At 33.7% G+C, this 22,162-nt stretch overlaps 1 protein-coding gene across 4 annotated transcripts in view; it reads left to right on the plus strand.

Moving 5' to 3' along the window:
• Window positions 1–740: 740 nt before the first annotated feature.
• The window catches only part of LOC118204184 (septin-9-like), a 188,121-nt gene continuing 166,699 nt past the window's right edge, over window positions 741–22,162 (plus strand). The window contains exon 1 of one of the 4 annotated variants that reach the window (XM_085823496.1): window positions 741–880. In XM_085823496.1, the coding sequence (XP_085679622.1) occupies window positions 854–880 (27 nt within the window). In that variant the 5' untranslated portion in view covers window positions 741–853. The other 3 variants (XM_085823497.1, XM_085823495.1, XM_085823498.1) reach the window with 3 other exon arrangements.

Here is a 22,162-nt window from a genome sequence, read left to right on the forward strand (position 1 = left end):
GAGATGAAATTCAGTTTACGAAGACTACACCAAAACTGTCTGGCTCAAGTAATTAGCGGCGTTCTTTTAACATCAGCTTGTAAAATGGCTAAAACCGAAATATTGTTTTTCAACAGTCCCAAGCATCCATCATTTTATAGCATCAAAGATAATTGAACGCTTTACATAAAAGAATTTTTTTTTTTTTTTTTAATATTTCTATTACTTTTACTATCTTTAAGTGATGAACAACAGAATTTGTTGTTAATTGTAGTGTCTTGACATATTCATTTCAGATATGGAAACGCTGATATATTTTACTAAGCAAGTAATAATATCCAAATAATAATGCTAATTTTTGTGATGTAATATTTTCATTTAAACCAAAAATATGTGATAAGAAACATCGTATGACGAAAATTCTCTACAAAACTTTCGTGGGTCTGAATTATTATACGAGCTACGGATTAATACTTTTTGAATAAATTATTTTAATGTAGAGAATATTTTGATGATATTTATTTTGCAACAAGCAAGGCTTAGACAGAAAATAATGTATCAGGGGGTAAAATGAAGTCTGCATTTCAGCATTTAGTACAAGATCTATGCAAATAAATTGCAACAATACAAATTTACGAAAACAAATATGAGTCAGTATATGCCAAAACAGGAGTTCTTAAGATTTGGAGCAAGTTTAAAAAAAAAAAAAGTTTTCTCGAATTACCCGGCGAACGCGAAGCGGCGCTGATGAAGCAGCAGACGATTTTTGTCGTCCTGGTGACGTAGACGCTTAGTTCCATCACCGCTTGATCGGAGCAATCACAACACGTGCTCTTGCGGTTAAAGGCAGTAGTGTACATAACAGAACGTACCTATGAAGCCCGATATGGAAATACTGGAGGTAAGGTTCTAGGAAAAAACTAAATGTTTCATGAAATTTAATAACAATTATTAATCCGGTTATTTATGAAGAGAGTTACTCGGAAGGTGTTTTCCTCAACGATGTGGAATTCTAGATTAAGTTCGCGTTCGAAGGTCAGTGTTTTTATGACTAAGCGCTCTCGAATGTTGATATTTTTTTTAATGAATGTGAACCCCCTATCCCTACCCCTCCCAAACCCGGTTCTTGCGGTCTACTTGCTACTTGTTTTTAAATTTCTCTTCACTAAGTTGTAAGTCGCTTTCTCATATTGCGTTTGGAATAAAACATCATTGAAAAGAGTAATTTGTAAAATGAAGCTGTGTATTCAAACGGAATTGTAATATTATTGTTATTACACTTTTTAGGTAAGTTAAGAAGATTTTTGATTTATTTTTCATTCTCATTGAGAGTGCAGTTTGTATGGAATGTGATATATATTTAATTTTCTTAGTAATATTTTTCACTTATATCAACTTTCTTTTGAACTAACTAATGAAATTTGCTATTGTCAAAATAATGCAGTTTAGAATTTCTGTATATAATTTTAAATATTCATGAAAAGTAATATATATATATCATATTCCTGTACGTTTCTAAGGAAGAAAACGGCTTTTTAAACTAATTTTTAAATGTATTCATTGTTCATGGTGTGATCCTTTAAATACAATTGTCATCTTAATATCAAATTATAGTCGAATTTATGTAAAAGATTTTAAAATGTACTGTTTGTTTTCTGTGTAAGTGTTTTTAACAAGTTGCTTAGGAAATAATAAAAAGGGTTGAAATTTTATTTCTAAGATTTTAATTTTTTATTCAATAAAATGTGTAGCAACAGATATGAGAATAAGAGGCTAATAGGAAAATGTAATTTTTAAAGCGTTGACAGTAATGTAGAGAAATTTTTAGTTTATGTGTTTGTATTTTGGTTTGAACTGAGATTCAGACATGAATCAAACTTTTAAAAAAATCTGGATTGTTTTATTTTTAATAAAAAAAATCTTTTATAAAGTTATTTACCGTAGGATATTATTCGCTGAAGGTAAATTTAAAATGGCATCTTTGCTTTTTCGGTGTCCTTATTACTGTATTAATGTTTCGTGTATAATCGATATTTTACTTCTCATCGGCAAGTATTTTATAAAAATGAGTGATGCATTTTAAGAGGAAGATATTACAATCTTAAATGTTAAATTGGTTTGGAAAAACTGCTGTGTCCGTTCATTTTATGAGAATAGTATAATTTGAAATTAACTATTTCCTGTAATAAAGGTTGGACGAATCCGAATTTTGAAAGACTCTTAAATACTATCTCGAATTTTGCAAGTAAGAATAATAAGAGAAAAACTAAGAACAATTTTTTTTAATAATAAAAATTATTGACTAAAAATCAGTAACCCGCGTTTAAAGAAAAACAAATTTACGAAGGCAGTTAAATATCATTTAATAAAACATATTTTTTAAAGACATACAAATTATATTTAGTAATTGAAGTACTTTCTAAAGTAAAACTTTTGGAAATGATTTATGAGCACGTAAACATTCTTTTGTGGTCTACTAGTGTATAACATTTAATTTATAATTTTTTTGCAAATAGTATGCCGTAAGAATTTTCACATGAGGAATTTGTATGCTTTCAAACGCTAAAAATGCGTTATTAATATTTTCATGAAGTTTTATTACTTTAGAATCACAGTTTAGTGATTATACAACAAAAATTCATTAAAATAGAAATATTTTTAATTTATGCAATTAAGAATTTTCTGTATTGCAATATCGAAGTCTAATAAAGCCTTTAGTGCTTTCTAAGAGACGAATTCTGCAAGATTCCACGAATAAAATCCTCCCTTTAAAAAAAAGAAAAAAATCTACATATATATATTTATCAATACTTTTTGTAAGTCTTCATAGAAACGCTCGTCTGTTAATGTATTAGCATTAGTAACATTTTTCTAAGGTGATATTTTCGTACAAACGCAAACTTTTGGCTCTTCAATTTTTGTACGGTCCCTAAATATGATTTGAAACTTTAAAATTAAGCATCGCGATCAATTTTTGTTGCAAAAGCATGAAATATTTAGTGTTTTATTTCCTATAATGAGTGTAAAAGTTTTCTGATTATAACTATAGGTAACAGGAGAACGTATAAAATGTTTTATTTCGTAATTTGAACAATTTTTTTAATTAAAAAATGTCCAAACATGAATATTTTCCAAAAATAAAGGCCGCGTAAAGACGTCTTTGAATTCGGTATATATTTCCCATCTGAATCCATTCTTTTAATGCTATAATAGGTTTTCTTATGCCATGTTAAACGTGTGAGAACATATTTTAACACGTCCCTGTCTGATAAATAACATTACTTATGGATTCATCTGATAACAAAGATTTCAAACGATTTAATGATTATTTTCATCATCACAATTTCTTAACGAACTCTTAGCGACTTCTATTTAAGACACTAGGATTCCTAATGTTAGCAGTTTTGAGGCACTCTGTTTCAACTTATTACCGACTAAGCAAATGCCTCATGACAGAAATAAATATGGTTAATTAAACCAGTATTTGAAATTCTGATAATGAAAACAAATATCATTGCTTTTGACCAGGCCTGGCGCTAGACATTTTGCCGCCAGGTACAAACTTCGCGACTCCGAAATTCTGCCTCTCAGTTCCTTTTTGAATTCTAACAATTTTGCCTTTCTAGCTTCTGCTGCTCTCTAGAGAAGGCAAAATTTTGCACATGTTCTGGCGCCGGCCTTGCCTATGGCGCTTGGAGATAGTCTTCTTAGGCCTTTCCATAGTAAAAACTCATAGTTGAATTGAACAGGCAATTCAGATCCAGATCTAAATCTAATTAAAATCGTTTTCAGATATATTATAAACTGGATTCTGGATTTTGAACGTTTTAATCTTCCTTGTTTACCTTATACAGGAATCATCTTTATATAAGATGCTTTTTCGCTAGAAGATATTGAACATTGTGACTATCTTATCTCGTTTTGAGAAAGGAAGGGAATAAATAAGCTGAGAATTAAGTGTGTAGCGTGCAACGTTCATACTTGGTCCCATAGATTTCCATGATGTTTGAAAACTGCCCACTACTAAAGATTTTCAATGAATTTGTGAACTCGCTTCATGCTCAGGAGCTGTAGAATTGCTACTGTCAACAGAACATCGCACACCTATCGTGGAAACATGACTCAAAGCTTTCTTAGAGACATTAATTTCGAAATATTTATAGCTCTGTAAGATCTTCTGTTTAACGTCAGCTGACCTTTTTCTTGTAGGTGCCTTAAAAAGAAATGTGTTTGCTAACGAAACTCGCACTATATACTGGAAATGAAAACATATACTATACTTGACATACAGTTTCTGGGATCATTAAGGATTAAGGATACCTTGCATGAAAGTTTTCGAATATTTAACATTGACTTCGACTTTGTCACAGAAACTGTGGTAAACATTTTCAACAATACGGACTTGCTTAGCACGAATCAAGCTATGTATTCATATATGTATATTCTACATAAGATGTTTGATATTTACGTTTTTAACGATCTTCTAGTGAAAGAATCACCCTATATCATTTTTGAAACATATTCAGTATCGAAAGTTTATATGCCATGAACAATTTCGAAGCAACCACCATTTCGAGACAACCACCCTGAAAATGTAATTTCTGAGCGTAAAACAAACATCGGTATTTAACGTTATCATTTAAAAATAATCACTTCCTGTGAATGCGGCTGTCCAGTTTGCTGGAGCATATTTTTATAAATAAAAAAATTCTGACCACACTGCAAAATGTGATCAAAATTTATCAATACCTCACATTTTCAGTTTGTTTGTTTAATAACTTATGTCTAAGCACTACCTGCCTAAAGAGAGCATGCCTTCGTGAAGGATCTTTTAAGGAAAACTGGCTCCCATTTACGTTACAGTGGACAAAAGGAACAAAATGCCTTTGAAGCCACATAAGTTGGGTATGCTAAATTATAAATATACTAAATATGGCAAACGGTCGCCGAACGTGTGCCAATTGAAAACATCGGACTTAAGGAATTACTTCACCAGCGGTTGAGCGGTAAAGTTTCTCAGCACTGATAGTTCGTCCGAGATTCGAATCGAATTGAGCTGGCTATATGTGCGTTTTCGTGGTTTTATTCTTGTGTAACGTAGATACGAGAAAGTTTCCTTCATAAAGACCTCCACGAAGGCATCGCTCCCCTTCTGCAGATAGCCCTCGATCAATTTGTCATAATTAAAGATACCAAACCAAGAAAATGTTAACGTCCGAATAAGGCGGACAGTGGCAAGGTTTTGGTTGCTTGTAACCAGCTTCGTTTCCCCTTATGTGTGGAAGGAAGAAATTTCGGCTCAAAGTAAGACTATTCCCTTTCGGTTGAAAAGACACCAAACCAATTTAGGATAAACCACAAAATGAGAAAGGTTTTGACGCGTGTAAGAGTTGCAGCTGAACCAAGCAAGAGACGCAGCTGTGCTAAGATTCATAAAAGTAGAATTCATTTTGAGCGAATAAACATGTTCTAATCCGAAATAACTTTCAGATTTCAAGTATAATCTCATGAGCATTTACGTAAAAATGTTAATTTTTCTCGAATTATTTCTGCTATTATTTCATGCAGTTTGTTTCTTTGTTTTTTTCGCAAGGTGTTATTACTCATCTGAAGTGGATTTCAGCGAAAGAAACATTTTTTATTCTTTATGGAATGTAAACTGTATTAAATACAATATAAAACTCCCATTACCAGGTTTGCTTATTCTTCTTTCTCGAGTTAAGTAAAACGAAGCTTGTTGCTAATTTATTTATATGTTTCTAATTTTTCCTTTCCTGAAATTTTGCTCCAAAGAAAAAATAGCTGAATTATATGACTTTAATAACTTTTGCCTGATCAAAACAACGGCCAAAGCCCTAGCTTTGTGAGTCATGTAAAACTATTTTTTTTTTTTTTTTTTTTTGATAATATTTATTTCTACGAATGAGAATTTGAAACCGATGTTTCTGCGCATTTCTGTTTCTGACTCATAAAGATATCTGTTAGACATTATTCGTAAATTTAAAGACCACCGACGTTTTTTGGTTTTAATTTATGATATACTGTGTAATTTTGATAATATGAGGATCGTGTAGTGCCTGGTCCTCATAAGTATTGAAATGAATAGTAATAGCGCCCTCTAGGTCAATGAGAGTTTTAGTTTTGAGACGACTTAGCGAGAGAGGCCGAAGATTCAAGTGTGGCGAGTCTATAAAATTAGCAGTTTTGCACTAATTACAACAGTAAATGTATGCAGTGATTGTGTGCCGAGTCGAATCAGCAGTTTTACACTAATTGCAATAGTAAATGTATGCAGTGATTTGGGAGAAGTTGAAGAAAAATTAATGCTGAAGTCATGTAAATGCGATAAGAGGAAGCTTGCACTCGTGGCGGATTTAAATTTTGTTTATTTTATTTTAGTTACGTCTGCACACAACTTGGCAAATTAATCACGCCTGTTCTTAAGAGAAGCAGAAAGCGAGTGCAGTGCGTCCTGTTTCCGTATGGAAGACTAGTTAAAAAAGAAAAGGCATGGTTTGCAATTTTGACTTTCAATTCCGATTGGCTACGCCATCATTATTATGTAAAGGATGGAAAGGAGGTATATCCGGATTAAATTAGAAAGTTAAGAAACTATTGTAAATTAAAGCTAAAATGTTGATTTAGATATTTTTATCTTATTTATTCTTTGCATATTGCAAGCGGAAAGTTAACAATCAGTATCGAAAATTTTAATAGCCAGTGAGAGAATTGCAAACCAAAACCTTTTTCCTTCTCTTAAACTTCTATTTTAAAATACGTCAGTTTCCCCTTCTGCTTCTCTTGCTAGCTGGTTTGCTATTTCGTCTCTCTTCTAAATTATACTTTTAATAATGTAATGCTACCAATTTAGTTTTTAAGAAACAGGCGCTGTAACACCAAGCTATTCTGTGTTGATTTAATGGAAAGTGAGTGTCAACCTTAATTAAAAATTATAAGTAAATATTTAAATCCGGCTAGATCTGCAACGTCTTCGTTCTGTATCTGCAACGTATCATCACGACTTCAAGTATTCCTATAGAATGCTGCAACATCTGTCTTTAACGACATTTTAAAGTATTTCACATACGTAGTGTATCCACTCATTTTGCGTTGCGATTAAATCCACATTTTGTAGTGGGAAAATTACGCTCATTTCGTGCTGTGAATAAATCAAAAAGTTTACTTCGGATAGTCTATCCGACTTGGCTACGAAATATCCAATCTCGATTCCAATTGTTTTGATAAAGAACTAATATAAAAATGTAAATTTCGTACATTTTTACTATAAAATGTCATGTGACTTAAACTGTCACATCTATAAATTTGCCATTACTTAAACTGGAATCCTGGCTATACAACCAGTTGCTGAAGAGGCTCAGTCTTTCAGAAACGCGCTTATTTAGAAATCATAATTTGTACGGACGAAAGTATGGATCTTAAAAAAGCTTAGGTCTTGAAAAATAGAGTTATGATCTACTAGACGCTAGTCAGTTGGATCTTGTCATGAAGATTGATGATGACTGATAGTGATTGGTAAGAAATCTAAAACTCCTTCGTTCTATAGTGTTGTCTTTATCTTTCTCCACAACATTAAAAAAATATTGAATAGGCTACCAAGAAGACATATTATTATTCCTTAAAACAGAAACATGATCCTCGGGATGGTGAACTAGGAAAACAGAAAATAATTCTTTATATATAGTAATAAAATATGATACTGTTCTAAGATTATAGAGTTTTGCGTTCTTTGGTAACATACGAAATTCATCCAAAATTCAAAGACGATATGTGACTAATCGGTGGGTTTTGTAAGTATCACATAGACAGGGAAAGGATGTAAAAGCACCTTTTATTAACTTAAATAAAGTTGAACAGCCAGCACCGAATCGTGCTTACAGAAGCCAACACTTTTGACTTAAATCAAAGGTAATGGATAAACTTAAAATTAATGAAGTATAGCCTAACGGCTTAACTAGCGCGCAAGCTGGTTCTGACAGAAGTGGGCAGTTGGAAGAATAACTCAACGCCTCAGAATTCTAATCGCTAGGGAATTAAAGTTAGCAACGTGGTCTTCAAGCAGGCAGAACACGCTCTGATTTCACCCTCCAAAACTTTCCTTAAATATTTCCTTCTTTCTATTGAATTTGAAAATCGTGTGCACTGGAAATTTGCATTCTGTTAGGAAAATGAAACGAGGCTTGATAGGAAAGGGAATTGACATAAAATAACGGGTTATAAAATTAAAGCGAACTTAAAACGAACTTACATTTCATTTAATTTTAACTGAATTAGGGTGTTTGTAAGTCGTTATTCTGAGATTTTCGATGGGAAAAAAACTGACTTTTAGAAGTTATTTCTAATTCTCCTTACCTGTGTCCAGATATTACCGTGAGTGCAGTGGTAGATTTATGAAATTGAAGCCTACCCCACCTGAATTTTTCGGGACCCCTTAACGTTCAGACTATATTTAATAATTTAAAAAAATTAACTTTTTTTTGAGGGCCCTTTGAAATACAGATTCCATTGTGGTTGCGTCCTTGCGTGATCCCAAAAATATCCCAAGTGTTCAATTGAATGTAATGAGAATGCATGAGAATTTTTGGTTGTTATAGAGAAGCCATATTCAAACGTGTGCTTCATTTATTATTGTGGAGAACCTTATGATTTCTTGCTATTTGTAGCATATTATCTACAATTTTGCAAACTATTTAATTATTGCGTTTGAAATATCACTATCTAAATCACGTTAACTACTTATAATTGCATATTCCAAGCTTTCACACTTTAAAAGTCTAACGTTTTTGCGTAACATAGGAACTTCACAGTCATATAGACCTTCCCATCGTTTACGATCGTTAAGTATGTGGTCATCACTCCACAGAGGGGATTAGGGGATTTTAGCAAATTAGAGAACTTGATCGTAATCCGCATGTCATATCGTTAATCATGTGACATGGATTAATTTTGAAATGGCGCAGTTTAGAGCGATTTATTATAAACTAGTTGCTATTTGTAAGATGGAATGGGCCCACCAGTGGTCGAGCGGTAAAGTAGCTGAACGCTGATAGTTCGGTCCGAGGTTCGAAATCCCGTGAATGGGCTAGCTGTTTGGGCGTTTTCTTGGTTTTCCTCATGTGTAACGTGTATACGAGCCAGTTTCCTTTAGAAGATCCTCCAAGAAGGGAACGTTCCCTTTAGGCAGACAGCACTCGAGGCTTTGACTAAGATGGAATGGGACTCCATAAAAACCTACGATGGAATAGGGAAATAACCGAATTAAAGAGAAGAGTTAATGGATTATTTCAAATTTAAGTTAGCATTTTGATTTATATATATTTTTTTATCTTACATATACATCGTTTATTTTTAACAACAGGTATTATATTTTTTTAAACTTTTATTTTTAATATCATTTTGCGTTCAAAAACGTAATGCAGAAATAAATCCGCAGCTTTTAAAACTGAAATACTTTCCGAGTTAAGTTTTAATGTTACTTTACAATAATTATTTATTAAGTTAGCACATACTCTTTTTATCGAACAAAAAGGCGAAATATTTCGATGATTATATGTATGTTTAATTTGAATGGCAAATTTATTTTTGAAATGTTATACTGTAATCCAGAGTTTTCAAACAGCATTTTATTTCAATTAATTTTCTAAGAGGAGCTGTATTTGGATTAAGTAAGGAAAATTTCTTGTTAAGAAAATTCATTTGTTTTCAACGTTATTCATTCATTTATGATGAGTATATATTTGCACGAAATATCTTTAAGTCGAAAGGGGAGATCATGGTCATTTAAATGGCTTCTTTTAATAAATGAAAAAAGCTCTGAAAAGCGGATTGTCTTAAAAAAGGGAACTCCTATTGATATGTACTTATACGGCTTTCAGATTGTTATGGCTAAAACCAAACGGCAATGAAATTAAAATAAGCATATGTTTTAAGTTTTCCTACTTTATTTATATGTATGAGAGTTGTTTGGGAGAGGAGAAATTTCATAAAACATTGGCTAATAAATTGGAAGCAGTAGATAGGTGCGTAGCAAAATGGTTTTCCGGTTGTTTCATTATACTATATTGCATAACTATGCAGTAAAATTTATTTCTGAAGTTAATATATACCCTTTTAGGCACGAGTTCTACGAAGTTTGAAAATTAATTCAAGGATTCTTACAAAACAAATAAATAAGTAAACAAATAAACATAAAATAAAAGCGTTTATCATAAATTGCCGTTTACATCTTCAGAGATTATTTTCGAATTGCGCATATTTTTATTTAAAAATCTGATTTTGAACATATAGTGTTTAAATTCTTATTCAATTCTATAACGGGCATGACGATCTATAATTCTCGCACCTACTTCATTTATGTACACTGCGCAAAAAAAAAAGGGGGAGGCAGTTCTATATCTTCCGTTCTACTGGGCTGATTGGCGAAATTCAACTTGCGTTTTCGTGGTCTCGAAAGAGCTACTTAGAATATATATTAGATTTATATATAGCATTGTTCTAACATAGGTATTTTGACACAAAATCGCACTTTTTCTAAAATAACATGCCAATTTTTTTTTCCATATATCGATTCTACGACTCAAGTTATGCCTATAAAATTTTGTAATTTTTGGTGAGAAATTTAGAGAGAAATTTAAAAATTTATTTTGGTGCATTTTTTACAGTTTGCGCCAAGAATAATTCGCTTGGCGAACTTCTTAATTTATAGCAACCTATTTTCTTTTCCTTTTTTTCCTTGTACACGAGTGGAAAAAAGTCATCCTTCTTACAAGTAATTTTAACAAAGTGCGTAAACCACATTTGACGTTATTGCCGCTTATAACAAATATGCCAAATTTCAAAACGCGCCAATATGTAAATTCACGTATATCTTAGGAAATTTTGAATAAAAAACTGAATTTTTTTGCAGGTATGCTTAGAAATATATCTATTTTAAGGTGATGGTAAAACTTTCATAGGTGTTAGCGGATGGAAAGTAGACACCAACGTTCGTTACTGCGTTTATTAGACTGTGTGAAGAACAAGTTCGTACAATAGATATACAAGTAGTTCGGCGCTCGCAGGCGCCCTCTTGCAGGGAACAAAATCAAAATTTACATAAGGCGCGAACATGCCGCCCACCTTGAAATACTATTTCAACATTTAGTGGTTAAAATTCAGTAAATTTAAAACACAATACAATATTAAAATTATGATATAATACTTAATTTATAATACATGAATTGAAACTCAAATTGGTAATGGACACAATTTTGTAATATTTCTTTTAACCATGCCATCTGAAGTCTTAATAGTCACAACCCTAACAACACTATCAAGACCAGGATGTAACTGAGTAATTCTACCCATTTTCCATTTAGTTGGAGGTAAGTTATCCTCCTTTATGAGACACAGATCATTAACTTGAAGATTTTTATTTGGCAAAAGCCATTTTGGTCTTTGTTGTAATCGACACAGATATTCTTTGTGCCAACGTTTCCAAAATTGTTGAACCATTTTTTGAATATGTTGCCATCTGGTGAGATGGGAAACTTCAATGTAATTTGGTTCAGGAATGCTTGTTAATGATCTACCAATAAGAAAATGACCAGGCGTTAATGCTGATAAGTCATTTGGATCATTAGACAAACTTGTTAAAGGTCGCGAATTAAGACAAGCTTCTATTTGTGTGAGAAATGTTTCAAATTCTTCATATGTCAATCTCGCCTCACCAACTACTCGTTTTAAATGGTATTTTGTTGATTTTATGCCAGCTTCCCAGAGTCCACCCATATGTGGCGCACCTGGAACGTTTAGATGCCATTTAATGCCATTATTAACCAAATATCTGCTAACATTTTGGTTATAAGTTGCAGACCTAGCAAGCCTTTCAAATTCCATCAGTTTGCGTTTTGCTCCAACAAAATTGGAACCACAATCGCTATATATATCACTGCTTTTGCCTCTGCGGGAAATGAACCTCTTAAGAGCTGCAATAAAAGCATCTGCTGAAAGATCAGTCACTAATTCTAGGTGAATAGCTCTTGTCGTAAAACAAACAAATAGAGCTATATATGCCTTGAATGACCTAGAGCCTCGACCCTTATTTGTTTTAATTTGAAAAGGACCTGCGTAATCCACTCCACAGCGCAAAAACGCAGGAGCAGGCGAAACGCGACTAGACGGCAAATCGCTCATCAATTGATTAGTGACAGATGCTCTAATTTTGCAACACTTTATACATTTCCTAACTAAGTCTCTGATAACAGCTCTACCATTTATGATCCAATATTGTTCTTGAATGCAAGATTGCATAAGTTGTGGACCTGCATGCAAAAGTCTTTCATGGTAATGTCTAACAATGAGATGAGTTAAAATGTGCTTCTTTGGAAGCAAAATTGGATGCCTAAAACCATATGCAAGGTTTGCATGTCGCAAGCGACCGCCCACCCTGAAAATACCTAAATTATCTAAAAATGGATTCAAAGATAAAATTTTGCTTGTACCAGATAATGATTGATTTCTGTCTAAAGTGTTAATTTCATTCTTAAATTCAACATATTGCATTAATTTAATTAACACATGCATAGCTTCAGTTAATTCACTTGTTTTTAGAAATCCACTTACCTGATCTTCTGAATTTTTACAGTTATTTACAAACCTCATACATAATGCTACAACACGTTTAAGTTTAGTGAGAGAGGAATATTTATAAAATAAATCATGAGCGTCTGTCAAGTGACTGGCAGCAGTTGTAGACTGTAAAGCACATCTTTGCTCTGGCACAGAATCATCCAGTAGTGGTGCAGATAATGCTTGCTGAAAAGGAAATAAATTATACAATAAATCTGGACCACGTAACCACAATGAAGTAACCAGTGCAGATGATGATGACACACCACGGGTTGCAAGATCAGCAGGATTAGCATTTCCACTCACATGATGCCACTGGACAGGAGAGGATAAAGTCTGGATTTTTGCTACTCTGTTGGCGACGAAGGTCTTCCATCGGCTTGCATGAGATCTTATCCAGGCTAATACAATAGTGGAATCAGTATGAAAATAAACTTGCGATATAGGAGTATTTAAAGCCCTACAGGTGAAATCCATTAATTTAGTCAACAGTAATGCTCCACAAAGTTCCAATCGGGGAAGTGATATGGTTTTTAGTGGTGCAACTCTTGTTTTGGCTATCACTAACTGAACATTAATTTGTCCAGTATCTAACACAGAACGATAATAAATTGCAGCGGCGTAGGCCTTCTCTGAGGCGTCACAAAACCCGTGCAGTTGAAACTGGTTATCTGATTCAACCAACAAGAATCGTGAAATTTTGATACTTTTAATGAATAACAAATCTTCTGTAAGTTGTTTCCACTCACATTCAATATCTGGAGGAACCTTTTCATCCCACTGAAACCGATGTTTCCACAATCTTTGCATAATCAATTTATACCGAACCGTGATCGGTGCCAACCATCCAAGAGGGTCAAAGGTCTTTGCGATTATTGAAAATAATGTTCGTTTGGTTAAGACTTCAGGATATGATGAATTGACTTTGAATAAAAACATATCTGAAGCTGGATGCCACAGGATACCTAACGTTTTTACAGTATCATTATTGTCTATGTTCAAAGAAACATTTGATAAGCACAAATCTGGATTAATTGAATTCAAGACTTCTTTGCTGTTAGAAGCCCATTTTCTTAGAATAAATCCTGCACGTGACAACATCTGATTCAATTGCATTTGTAATTCTATAGCCTCAGTAACTGAATTGGCTCCGGACATCAAATCATCAACGTAGAAGTCCCTAAGACATGTCTTGGAAGCCAAAGGAAAATTAGTTGCTTCATCTATGGCTAACTGCTGTAAACATCTTACCGCAAGGTACGAAGCTGATGCAGTACCGTAAGCAATCCTAGTTAATCGAAAATCCTGAATTGGTTTCTAAAGTGAATCGCGCCAGACTATTCTCTGAAAGTCTGCATCTTTTAGTATAATTTGTCTGTACATTTTCTCTATATCTGCAGTTATAGCTATTCTGTGAATTCTGGAACGAATAATTAATGTTGTAAGATCAGTCTGCAACTGTGGACCAACCATCAATTTCTCATTAAGAGAAATACCGCTAGAAGATTTTGCAGAACCATCAAATACGACTCGAAATTTATCACCATTTTTATCTGGAACTGAATGGTGCGGAAGGTAAAAACTAGAATTAGCTGGAACATCAATTTCATTTTCTGGAATCAATTCCATATGACCAAGTTGTTGATAGTCCTCCATAAATTTGTGATATTGACTGGAAAGAGATTTATTCTTAATAAATTGACGTTCAATGCTTTGTAAACGATGTACAGCAACATCCCTTGATGACCCAAGTTCATTTCCCGATCTACGAAATGGAAACTTAACAACAAATCTACCTGTTGAATCACGAGAAAAATTCCGCTTGAAATGATTTTCACATTCAATTTCCTCTTCTGTGTAATGCTTTATCTCCGAAATTTCTTCCAATTTCCAAAATTTTTCAAGCTGGAGCTGAACATTGGTACAACTAGCATGATTAGATACAATTGTCTGCGATACACTTTTAGTCTTTCCGATAATGACCCAGCCGAATATTGATTCCAAGGCTGTTAACGAATGACCCGGAACAGTTAAACGTCCATGAAGCATTATCTCGCCAAATACATCTGCGCCCAAAAGAATATCTATTGGGCCAGGCTGGAAACAATTTGTATCTGCCAACCACAAATGTTTGAAAGATGTCAAAACAGATCTATCAACTTGATATTGAGGGAGGTCACACGTGATCTTGGGTATAATTAATGCATTAACTGAAATGCTTGCGTTTTTATAAAATGGAGATGTTACTTGTAATTGAACTAAACCTGAAACCTTTCTAATTTTTTGCGAGCTCAGGCCATTTACACTTACGTTTGCACTAGTGCGCTTTAGCTGCAATAAATTTACACAGTGCTCTCGAATAAATGAGCCCTGGCTACCTGAATCAATTAGTATCCTGCATTTTTGTAAATCGCCATTAATATCTTTAACATAAACAACCGCAGTAGGCAATAAAACTGCTTGCGCAACAGGCACCGTGGCGTTATTGCTACTAATAGCAGAAGTTCCGTGTTCCATGGGTATATGACATTTTTCATCATTTGAATTTTTCGAACATAACACTATTATGTGGCTTTGAACAATATTTACACATTCCTGCACGACATTTAAAAATGGGATGCGTTTTACTATCTTTCAAACAATTAGCACATAATTTATTCCTTTTAATAATATCCCATTTTTCTTTGATAGGGAGTTCTAAAAAACTGTCACATTTAAATAACTGAGAATGAGAATTACTCTTACAATGAACGCACACATTAGCCACAAGTTGGGACGAAAAAGCATATCTGCTACCTGAACCGCGAGTTTTAATTTCAGAAGGCAAAACTGCCTTCTCCCTCTGTCACCTCGCCAAAGAGGCAACAGCATTCGCTCTGTTTAAAATAAAACGCTTGAATTCAGCGAAAGCAGAAATTTTCTTGTTCGAATGCTCTATCGTCCACTCTTTTAGTGTTTCATGATCAAGTTTCCCTTTTAACAGAAAAATAATCATAGTATCCCAATGCTCTACCGGCTGTTTAAGGATTTTTAATGTATCAATACACTGTTGTGTTGTATCAATTAATCTCCGCAAACCTGAAGCTGATTCATGTTTTAGAACAGGTTGTGAAGTTAATTTATTTAATGCTGCGTTTATTATTTCTATTTCGTTTTCATAACGCTCAGTAAGCGCTTCCCATGCCTTTTCATAATTCGCGTTTGAAATTTGAACTGACTGTAATAAAACAGCAGCTTCACCTTTCACAGAAAGCTTAAGATATTGCAATTTTTGACTGTCACTTAATGTACTGTTATTTCCAACACTGGCAAGAAATAAATCCCTGAATGATATCCAATCAACATAATTAGAAGTAAACACTGGCAATTCCACGCGAGGAAGTTTCAAGCCGTTTGCATTAGGATTTATTATATCTTTGCCTGAATTTCTAAGTTTTCTTGATTCTTCCTTTAAAGTAATTTTTAATGCATCTAATTTGGAAAATAATTCATTCATTTCTATTTCATATTTACTAAACTCTGCGTCAGAACAAGTACCAAGAATGTTATCGTTTAAACAGTTCACTTCAACACTTAATGCACTAACATCATTTTCGTACACTTCAATGGCAGAAAAAGAATTTTCTTGATTTTGTAAACTATTTATTTGTGAAATTAAACGAGTCAACTTACCCTTAATGATACGCTTTTGCTTTAAAATTGACTCCATATTCCTGCCGCTGTTTTCACAATCCAGACAAAATATAAATCTGTTTTCCTGCACGAAATGTCCTTCTGTACCAGAACGTTAAAAATTGTCTTGACACATCATCCAAAGAAATGCGCTGGCTCACGACGGACCATGTTAGCGGATGGAAAGTAGACACCAACGTTCGTTACTGCGTTTATTAGACTGTGTGAAGAACAAGTTCGTACAATAGATATACAAGTAGTTCGGCGCTCGCAGGCGCCCTCTTGCAGGGAACAAAATCAAAATTTACATAAGGCGCGAACAATAGGTTATAATTCAAAACGTTTTTCAAAAAATGTATAACAATTATTTAAAAATACAAATTTTATAAATAAATCATAAAATATGTGTGAATTTTATTTAGAATGAACTTAAATTTCGAAATATGAAAGGAAGAATTAAATAAATTTAATAAAAAAAAGAGATGTTAATAAATGTGTACCAAATTCAATTAACATGGAGGAGCTAAAATTTTGAGAGCTGTTTTTTTTTTTTTTTTTTAAACTACTCGTGCGATTGACACTGTGGCGTAATTTGAGTCGTGGAATCGAAATACGGAAAAACATTTATATGCCATTCAGAAAAAGGCCACTTTTTTTTTTGTCAAAATACCTATATTAGAACAATGCTATATATAAATATAATATATATCTTAAGTCGCGCTTTCGAGACAGGAAAAACGCAATTTGAATTTCATCAATCGGCCCGGTAGAAAGGAAGATATTGAACTGCCCTCCTTTTTTCCCCAGTGTATATAATCCTGCAGGTATAGGAATGTAGTATCGTCTGTCTATGACAATACCGCATGCCTCGAAAATGAAAGTTAAAGAAAAAAAGTCGAAGCCAGAATACCTAGGAATTTGAAACTATCTAGGAACATAACTCATGATCCACTCTATATGTTATGTTTTAGCGTAAAATAAGCGTAGTGTGAATAAGGGAAGCTGTATGTGTACGTGTCTTCTTTCTGATGTTTCTGGATCATTTGCATGTAAATAGGATACTTGTTGAAGGTTTCCGTGACTTTTTTTTAATCCACAAAATCTGCTTTCTGCGAAATTGGGCAACGCATTCCAGTCTTTGTCATCTCCTATTTTCGATTGATGCAGAAAGAGAAATATTACAATATTATTCCAAGAATTCAGTTTCCTTTGAAACGCAGTAACTGTCACAGAGGAACTAATTGGATGACAGTTACTAGACAGTTTATTCGTATATATTAACCACAAAAGGGAAAGAGTCACGTTTCCTTTCAAACTATCATCATTAGTAATATTAATAATAATTTCTCTTTTCTCTGTTTCCTGGACATCATTTATTAATTTTGCATGCTTTAACGTAATTAATAAACTGACCAATTACTAATTAATGGTATAAAGATAGTCAGAAAATAATTTAGTATTTATGTATTTATTAAGAGAAATTCGTTACAAGGTTATTTCTTTGTGATAATGCGTAAAATTAAAATATCTTTCCTTGAAATAAATAATAAAGGGAAATGCTTAATGTGTTGCAAAGCAAGGCGTAACGATTATGATTATTATTTTCTTATATCATTATCATTATTATTGTATCGATCATTATATTCTTGTCTTTTAATAGGAAAAAAAAAAGAACACTTAGATTCAAAACGCAATTATCTTATCTGGCCGAAACCTCTTCTAATGCCCTAATTCTATACTAGATAGATTTATTATTTTATTTTTAAAGGTTAAATACACAAGAGATTTGGTTTGATAACAATAGATTTTTGTTTATTTATGTATTTTTGAACAGCAATATTGTTATGAAACCTGAGCTTGGGCTGAATTAGAAGTGAATTAGTATAAAAACGGCATGCCTTAATATGAATTCTGGAAAAAAAAAGAAAAAACTAAAGATGGATTAACTGACTAGCTAATATAATTACAAGAGAAATTCAACCATATCTGGAGTTCTTACTCATCTGAATTCAGATTTTCCAGTTAATTATTGTTTATGATTTATTTTTAGTTCAAAGGGTTATTTTTAGTTTGTTTAGAAGGACTGTTAATTTCGTTTTGACATTTTACCGTTGATTCACTATAAGCGTTGTTTCATTCAAATTATTGCTGCTAAATATTATCGCCCTGTGTAATATTTAAAGAAATTAAATAATGAAGAATCTGCATAAATGTGTGTTTGTTTCTCGCATTGTGATAAAACAACGGTACCTAGAGCCATCAAATTTTGAATAACGTAATTCTCCTAGGAATATGGGCATTTGAAAGCTCAAATTTGAAGTTTGGAATTTGTTTTATTATCGCTTTTATATTTTGTAAAACTTTAACGAATTTTTAATTAACAAACTCAAGGATTTCAAAGCGAGCAATGGCAACTTTGTACAGAAAAATCATTTTTATTTTATACACAATCTCGCACGCAACACGCGAAATTGTGCGTCGGAAATTCTAAAGATATGCTCATTTTAAAATTATTTTGCAACATTGCTGTTGAACTAAATTTTATGGTTTAAGTGCGAAGAACATGCTATTTAATAAATAAAGGTATCACACAAGACCTTAAAAAAACGCTCCTTTGGACGTAATTTAAAATCGGAAATCCTTCAGATTTTTTTAAATTATTATTATTATTTATTATTTAAAATTTAGTAGTAGTAGTAGTAGTAGTAGTATCTTTCATTTTTGTTTCCTTGCTCTATGAGACAGCCTAAGAAAACGGTATTACCTTTATCAATTTTTAATGGACTGTTGAAATAGAATTCTGCTATTCAGCAACATACGAAATTTAAAAGACAGAGCTTAAATAGAATATCGTTTAAATGCATTTGAGGAGCTTGCTTTCATTGTCAATTAAGAATTTCGTTGGCTGAGTATGTACGATACGGCTGAGTTTACAAAAATCACGATTATTCAAAGCTGCTTGTTTCTAGCAGTTTTCCGGATTATCTTTCTTTTTCAGCTATTCGTGTATTCTCTCCATGCTCTTGATATTGTGGAACGAAAAAAAACCCAGTTCTGCAACTATTTCTGAAACTGAATGACCCATGTGTCAAATCCCTATTATTTGTCGTCGAGCTAAGGTATCAAAATCATGAGCTTTGTATCATGTTACTTTTAACTATAGCTTAGAGAGAGTTACACTTCCAGCTATATATATCCTATGGCAGTATAATCACATGTGCAGAAAAGAAGCAGAAGCGCCATATTTGTATAACCCTGTCTATCCCAAATTCAGTGGCATTTTAATGTGTTTGTCCCTTTTATTGTAAAACTTGTAGAGTCATTAGGTTATTTTGATGTTGGAGATGTGAAAAATTTGAAGTGCCTTCGCCGGGACTCGACCCTGGACCTCTCGAATATGCGTCGAGTGTGCTACTGTTAACCATGAAGCCATGCCGGAAGGAGGTAGAAATACCTTACATACCCCCCTTTAAATAGCGACTGGAAATTAGGAGAGCCGCTTGTCAAATCCTGGTGTCGAAGAATCATCATCCACTACATTTTAGTTCAGGCGTCTTTGTAGTGTAATTAGGATTTTTGAAGTAGGAAACACGAAAAATGAGCAGTGCCCTCGCCGGGACTCGAACCTGGACCTCTCGAATACACGCCGAGTGTTCTACCTTTACACCATTAAGGCATGCTGGAAGGAAGGAGAAAATAACTTACAAACTGTTTTGCTTAGTGAAATTTCACTAGATGATGTGTTATAGATGAATACTTCTCGACTTCGACTCCGTTTTCAGTTATATTGTTGACCCTACATGAAAACCACGAATCCACGGAATCACGGGAAACGGATTCCGAGACGTGTCTAAACGTGGAAAAATTGAAGAATTCTGTTTTTCTACTCACAGTGCATTGATCTATTTCCTTTGGCATACTACAAAATACGCATGCTTACACGCACGCACACACACACACACACACACACACAGACCAAAAAATATATATATATATATATCACTTCCATGTCGTTAAAAGTAGAGACTGCTCCAGAGCAGGTGCCTTAACCTGGTTCACCACTGTTCCAGCAAACAGAAGACATTAAAAAGGTGCCCGCAATTTTGTGAAGATCGATTTTCAGTTTGAAGCGAGCAGATTTCATAGAAATGTTGGCTTCTTTATTTTAGGGCGCCATAACAAATTAAACACTGCTTTCGCAGACCTGTTCTTGACCCGTTATAAAAATGCTTTCACCTTAACTACCGAGCATCGCTAAGTATCCACCCTCAAAATTATACATCTAATTAGTGCTTAAATTTAACTGCAGTCACCAGCAAAGAACTCGAATCTCATTCAAATTCTTTGCTAGCGATGTCAGGCTTCAGAACTTCTTGAAATTTTAAGAGGTCGTATTTCCATCCGAAGCCCCGAAATATATGAATTTTTGTATTAGCTTTGTCTGCTCTGAAACTGAATTTAGCAAAAATGCTATAGCAATACTTCTTTTAAATTCATTATCAGCAGTCTTTTGTTATTTACTCATAATTTTCAGTAATTAGTAAATCTTAAAGCCCGCTGGCGCAGTGGCTAGCGCGTTGCGCAGCAGCTGCATAGGTCAGGGATTCGATCCCCGGGCTGGGTAAGGTCGACTCAGCCTTTCATTCCTTGAGTGGGTCGATAAAATGAGTACCAAGTTCGCTTGGGGACTAAACACCGGGGGGTCTTGCGACAAACTGACCACTTGTCTAGGTCTAAACACTTGTCTAGGTCCACTACCCCGAGGTCCACGGTCAAGAAAGCAGATATAAAGGCACTGCAGGCCTTGGCCCACTAGGGCTGTTACGCCACTGAGTTTAGTTTTTTTTAGTAAATCTTATGTAGGGAAACCTCGGTTTAAGAATTTAATTCACTTCTGAAGGCCGTTTGTGAAACGAAATTATTTTTTCCATAAGAATTCATGCATAATGGAGTAATCCTTTCCTCGATCACAGCTGATTACTTATTTAAGTTTTTGTAATAGTAGTTTGTTAAAATCTTCGTCACACAAAGCCAAAAGAAATCATTAAGAGGTAAAGGTAAACACAACGCTAAACAAACAGAACGGACGACAAATTTAACTTAATTTTACCATACGAAGAAAAGTGACAGTGTAAATGGAAGATGATAATGGACGTGGAGTTCTATCAGGTAGCTGCCTTTTTGGGGGATATTTTACCTTTTCCTTGTCTGTTATCACTACCTTACTGTGAGATTCGTTGAGCCTCTTTCTGCTCAAAATTTGTCCAATGTGATTTACGGTTGTCTATGTTTTAAAAATGTTTCGGAGATGAGACACAGCATTGTCACTTGAAAAAAAAAATGCTTATGCTGTAGTTTGTTACTCCTTTACCAGAGTCATATAAGTACACGAATCTTTCCACCTAACCCCTTTAGAAGGCACAGCTTGTGCTGACAGAACCAGCCAGCATTTATGGCATAACTCAAAAGTAACGAACTGAAACTAACTAAGTAAAAAATAAGTAAATTGTACGTTAGTCCAAAGGCTACACAAACAGAAAACGCGCAAGTTGGCTGAGATCTAATATCGGCATGACAAGCCTAATGGCGAGAAAAACGCCACGCCACGCCGCGTATAAACTGCTATCTAGTAACGTGGCATTCAGCAGTCAGAACACGCTCTGATACTATAATGTAAAACTTACTTTATAGAATCAACTTTATACTTTGTAGAACTTTAAATACTGTATCTTTCTACCTCATTTGAATACTTACGAACTAGAAATTATCATTCTGGCAGGAAAACGAAAGTGAGTTCATTAACATAAAATAACTAGTTAACAAAAATAAATGAATACTCTGCAACCCATTTTGCAGACATTTCAACGATCTAAGAACTATACTC

This window comes from Stegodyphus dumicola, chromosome 9 (assembly GCF_044657685.1).
Source record: "Stegodyphus dumicola isolate Sdum_Otavi_A_Nest chromosome 9, ASM4465768v1".
Lineage (NCBI taxonomy): Eukaryota > Metazoa > Arthropoda > Arachnida > Araneae > Eresidae > Stegodyphus > Stegodyphus dumicola.